The sequence below is a fragment of the Hemibagrus wyckioides genome, linkage group LG08 (genome assembly GCF_019097595.1).
Source record: "Hemibagrus wyckioides isolate EC202008001 linkage group LG08, SWU_Hwy_1.0, whole genome shotgun sequence".
NCBI lineage: Eukaryota > Metazoa > Chordata > Actinopteri > Siluriformes > Bagridae > Hemibagrus > Hemibagrus wyckioides.
The window spans coordinates 25705876-25711875 of record NC_080717.1 but is presented as its reverse complement, the minus strand read 5'-3'; the positions used below and the strand labels follow the sequence as shown (position 1 = coordinate 25711875).

At 41.6% G+C, this 6000-nt stretch overlaps 1 protein-coding gene across 1 annotated transcript in view; it reads right to left on the bottom strand.

The window, feature by feature from the left end:
- Positions 1 to 6000, bottom strand: part of kitlga (kit ligand a) — a 29234-nt gene that overhangs the window by 254 nt on the left and 22980 nt on the right. Inside the window, exons 7-10 of the mRNA XM_058397545.1 lie at positions 5384 to 5484; positions 5178 to 5287; positions 3773 to 3827; positions 1 to 3652 (exon numbers count right to left, since the gene is read on the bottom strand). The exon at positions 1 to 3652 is cut by the window's left edge and continues 254 nt beyond it. Coding sequence (XP_058253528.1) covers positions 3797 to 3827; positions 5178 to 5287; positions 5384 to 5484 — 242 coding nt within the window. The 3' untranslated portion in view covers positions 1 to 3652; positions 3773 to 3796. The remainder of the gene's footprint in view (positions 3653 to 3772; positions 3828 to 5177; positions 5288 to 5383; positions 5485 to 6000) is intronic.

Sequence of the window (6000 nt, the reverse complement as noted above, 5' to 3'; positions counted from 1 at the left end):
GAGTCTTCTTGTTCCTGTGACTCCGCGAAGGACATGCTATTTTTTAATAAACCTCACGTCCAGACACGAAGGTTTGTCCCAGATGAAGTGTTCGCATACTCTACACACACACACATGCGGCAGAAATCAGTCTCAGATACATGACGGCCTTCGGCAAGTCCATGGCGTGTTGCATGCTGTCCGAAGATGTGAGGTCAGAGGCTCTTAGGAGGGTCGATTTAAAAAAAAAAAAAAAGGATGCCGCCATTTAAAGTTTCACAGCTTAGGCCTTTCTCCACACCAACAAAATGTTGAAAATAATATGCAATAAAGTCTCGGTAAGAATGTCTATGATAATTAGTCTTGTGGTACAACTATTCTTCTTTAACTCGTTACATGTGGTTGTGTTGTTTTTTGTTTGTTTATTCATTTCTTTTTAAATTCCTCTCCGTTACAAAGAACAATGAAACACCATTGCTCCTGAATGGGACTCGTTAACATTTTGCACAATATCAAAACTAATCCCATTTAATCACAACAACACAAAACAACACAACAAGAACACTTGACCACATGCGCATACACACTTTTGTAACATCGGCAAATTTCTTTTCTACATCGATAAAAAAAAAGCAGTACTGCAGTATTTCTACACGTATTTCATGTCCGATGGGTAAATAGTTCTCACACAACATCATCTTTTATTCCGTTACTGGTATAGAAGTCAATACATTGATTAGTTCTGGTGAAAGAGGATAGTTTTAAAAACGTGTATTTAAATGAAAAACAAAAAGAGAAACAGTTTCGAGTCGCTGCCGTAATGAATAAAAGGCTGTAAACGTTCCAAAACGAGCAGGTTTCAGTTTCAGGCTTCTTGCGGCGTTCCAGGCCGTCACTCCAGAGGAAACTTAGTGGTGATGCATGATCAGGGAAACAGATTTATACCAGCATTTTGCTTTTTACACACACACACATATATATATATATATATATATATATATATATATATATATATATATATATATATATATATATATATATATATATATATAAGTTATTAAAAAAGTGGTATAAATGCATCGAAGCAGCAACAGCAGCAGCAACAGCAACAGTTCATTCCCACACAGATCGTTACAACCCATGAGAGAACGCATCCCATGAGAGGATCGTTCCGGTTATGAAAGAAGGAAAAAAACCAATAAATTTAACGAATCGCAGAGCATCATCTGAAACGTATTACATTTGTTGATAGCTGTTAGAAAAAGCGATATGTACACGTTGGGTTCTGAGGAGCAGAATAAGAAGGGAAAAAAAAGGGCATGCACATTTCTGATACTAATTTGTGCATGCACACACACACACACACACATACACACACACACACACATATACACAAACATAGCGCTGGAGATGAGTCACATTCAGCCTGAAGCCATTCTGAAGCTTGAGAAGAGCAAACTCACACACTGTTTGGTAACGCTTGACTTTAAGGTTACAAAACTAACATGATTTACAGCCGTTGTTCGCCAGGAGCGATATTTCTACAGCGGCACTCTTCTTACTCTGACATCTGAATCATCTCCGAGATCGCAGGTTTACATTAATGACCTTGGTTTAATAGTTAATTATCATTTCTATGGTAACAATCCAAAGCAAACAGACCAAGGAGGAGTTGTGGCATGATGAAGATTTCTGTAAGGAGACATCTCTGACATAAGATTTACGGAAGGAGTCTCCAGTGTCAGCGCTCAAATTCACGCTAAGTTATTGTGTCTCTTTATTTATTTATTCGAGAGAGGAAAAAAGAGCTGCTGGCTTTAACAAATGTTTTCCCCAATGTAGTTAAATGTAGCTATAAATCGCTATAGCACGGGAAAACCGGCATATAATCCATTTTATTTAATTCATTTTAGATATTAAAACATTTACAATTGTAAGCATTGGCAAAAAAAAAAAATTATAATTTGGGTTATATGTAAATGGTCAACATTCAACATTAATTTTTTCCCCCTACATAGGGGGATCCTTACGAGGAAAATGAACTCTCTGTGCATTTAGACACTGAAGCACGCTGTACCTCCCATCAATTTTATAGTCTTAGAGCTAGAAGTAACACTGGGCAAAGCATTAAAGCGTTAAAGAAATTCAATTCTGTTGATATGTTGCTGAAATTTGTCTTTTGCGTCATCGTATATACCAGACAAAACAAAAAAACGGCAAATTTGTTTGTCTGGTTGCAAACAAAAAGATCAACTGGGATCCAACAGAGTCAACTCTTGAGTATTGTTAAACCAAATGATTTGACTCAGTGAGAACAGTGCAAGTTAAAACACCCTCCATGTTTAGTGTCACACACAGTGTTTTAATTACGCAAATATTACACACCCACACACACCCACACACACTTTTAAAAATTGTTTATCTGGTTTTGAACAAAATGGCCGACCAAGATTTGATTCGAAAGAGTCGACTCTTCGGCACTGGTGAATGATTAAGTTTAATGCTCTGTTATTACAAATATTGCACACACACACACACACATGCACACACATGCACAAACACACACACACACACACTATGGCTGCTTATCCAGGATCAGTGTAATGGGAACTTCCTTTAACAAAAGGCACAGGATTAAATAAAGTTCAATGTGTAAGATGGTAAGAAATCAGACACACATGTTTTTGTGAAACGTTCCGAGCGAAAAGCTGTTCGGTGTTGTGATATAAGCTGCAAAATAAAAACCTATATTAAGCTGAATTTATAAACAGAATCAGGTGTTAATCTGAGAGTTTTTGGTGTTTAGTCGGCAGCTATTTAAACTGTGAGCAGTGTGCAAAAGCTGAATCGAAAGCTGAATCGAATCGTGGGTCGAACTGGCGGAACACAGCTGGGTGCGAAGCTCCGCATGAAGCCTCTGTTATGAATTCTGTGAATGCAGCGAACAGGTTTTAAAAGTAAGAAAGATTTGACAGTAATTAGATGGCCCAAGGGCTAGTGTTATAGTGCGACAGCTGCAGTTTAAGGAGCACAGGATTGGAGCGTAGCACTTCCATGACCTCGTTGCCCGACGAACCATGCAGGAGCAGCAAAAAAACTCTTACTTTTAGAACATATTCTGAGAAACAAAATAAATAAATTAAGTCCACACCACCAGTTAAGCGACATTAAAAAAAAAAAAAATCAGATACACAATTCAGAAGAAACGACTGAAGAATAATATTTTTTTGTTATGGAAATTATTCAAACAAGTAGGACGCCCAAAGCTCAGACACAAAGAGCGAGAGAACTCTACCAATCAGGAAGCAGGAGGGAAGAGGACGAGATGCAGTCGGTTCTTGCCTTCACTTCTTCTTCTTCTTCTTCTTTGCAATTGTTCCGGATTATTCTGCGATGAACTAACGCTTTTCAGGTGGATCTGACAGAGTTTTTCTTTTCCCCTCTTGTGCGATCTCCATGCATGGATCACAGTCAAGTCATCAATGTTTCCTCCACCTCTTCCTCCTCCTCCTCCAACCTCCTACCACAGAAAAGGTGCGACCATTGTTCACAGAAACCTCATCGTAACTCAGTTCTTCATTCTTCGAGGTCAGTGCTCGTCCCTCGTAGCTGAGAGAATAGGAAGTTACATGTGTGGATCTTGAGTTGCTGCCTTTTCATCCAACTGTACAATCTGGGGGAAAAAAAGGAATGGATTCTGTGAGAACCGGAGAATTTCCTCAGGAAACCTGTGTGACAAATGTATAGATTAATATGTAAAAAACAAAATAGATAAAAACAAAAAAACTCTCACCGGTTATGATGAAGATGGGTTGGGTTACACTGTGCAGATGTTGTTTAATCTTTTGCTGCATAAAAAAAGGTTAACATTTTTAGTTTCTTACTTCATGACATCACGTGGTACTCTATAATCTCATGCTCACACTTTTTCAAAGCATATTTCATCGAAATGATGTGAATTAGATTTAGTTTCCCAGCAATGATTCTTAGGACCAATGTGAATGAATGTCCCTGTAAGTGTCCTCTGTGACTGTTCCCTGTGAGTGAGTGTCCCCTGTAAAGTGTGTGTTCCTCTGTGAGCAAGTATCTACTGTGAGCAAGTATCCGCTGTTAACAAGTATCCCCTATGAGCGAGTATCCTATATGAGGTAGTGTCCCCTGTTAGCAAGTATCCCCTATGAGCGAGTATCCCATGTGAATGAGTGTCCCCTGTGAATGAGTGTCCCCTGTGAATGAGTGTCCCCTGTGAGCGAGTGTCCCCTGTGAGCGAGTGTCTCCTGTAAGTGAGTGGCCTCTTTGAGTGGGTATCCCCTGTGAGTGAGTGTCCTCTGCGAGTGAGTGTTCCCTGAAAACCTGTGACCCTGTAAGTGTCCTCTGTGAATATCCCCTGCAAGTGTCCCTGTAAGTATCCCCTGTAAGCGAGTGTACCCTGTGAGCGAGTGTCCTCTGTGACTGTGTCCCCTGTGAATGAGTATCCCATGTGAATGGGTGTCCCCTGTGAGTGTACACTGTGAATGAGTGTCCCCTATGATTGTTCCCTGAGTGAGTTTCCCCTGTGAGCGAGTACCCCTATGAGCGAGTATCCCCTGTGAGCGAGTAACCCCTATGAGCAAGTATCCCCTGTGAGTGAGTAACCCCTATGAGCGAGTATCCCCTGTGAGCGAGTAACCCCTATGAGCAAGTATCCCCTGTGAGTGAGTAACCCCTATGAGCGAGTATCCCCTGTGAGCGAGTAACCCCTATGAGCGAGTATCCCCTGTGAGCAAGTACCCCCTGTGAGTGAGAGAATGTCCCTGTGTTATCTGTGAGTGTTCCCTGCAAGTGTCCTTGAGAGTGAGTGTCCCCTATGAGCGAGAGTCCCCTGTGAGTGTTCCCTGCAAGTGTCCTTGAGAGTGAGTGTTCCCTATGAGCGAAAGTCCCCTGTAAGTGTCCCCTGTAAATGTCCTTGAGAGTGAGTGTTCCCTATGAGCGAAAGTCCCCTGTAAGTGTCCCCTGTAAGTGTCCCCTGCAAACGGATGTCCCTGTAAGTGCTCTCTTTGAGCATTCCTTGCGAGTGTCCTTGAGAGTGAGTGTCGCCTGTGAGCCAGTGTCCCTGTAAGTGTCCCCTGCGACTGTCCTTGCGACTGAATGTCTTTTGCAAGAGCACCTCTGCAAGCGAGTGTGAGCATACAGCTACAATGAAGTTCATTCAAAATTACTTTTCAGATATTTCATCATCTAGCGGTGGAGCGCTGGGCTTGGCTCCGATAAACAGCGGTGGATCTTCTGTACTACTCTGTGGCAAGGGGGCGTTTTTTCTGGATCTAACCTGCATGATAAAAACAGACAGGAAGTCAGTCAGTCAACTGTTATCGATTTATGGGGAAAAAAACACAAATGGGATTCCGGATGAAAAGTTACTCACCTTCCAGACGAGCAGGAACACTGCAGCGATGACGGGAATTAAAAGGAGGGAAAAGAGACTCGTCTTCACCGCCTCCGGAAAGGTCCTCGGATCCAAGGAGCCTGGAGGTATAGAGGATGCGGTTTGGTCAGAAATTATTGATTCATTTTTTAGAACAGCAGCTCTGACTGTAGTGTAGCAAACACTCTAGTCATGATACGTTTTAAGCAAGTAGGTTAAGTTGTCTTTATTTGTTACATATACATTATTGCACAGTGAAATTCTTTCTTTGCATATCCCATCCTTAAGGGTTGGGGGTCAGAGTGCAGGGTCAGCCATGATGCAGCACCCTGGAGCAGAGTGGGTTGGGGGCCTTGCTCAAGGGCCCAACAGTGGCAGCTTGGGGGTGCTGGGGCTTGAACCCCGATCTTCCTGTAAATGACTCATAGCCTTAACCACTTGAGCTACCATCGTCTCTAATTTCATGACAAACATGTCGCGAAAATGGATTAAAGAAAACGACAATATAGTGACATCTACTTTTAATGACACAAAAAATTGAATTTGAAACAACCGTTTTTAGCTGCTAATAACAGGAGGTATTGCTTTGTGCACCTGAATTGTAGCTACAAATGGAT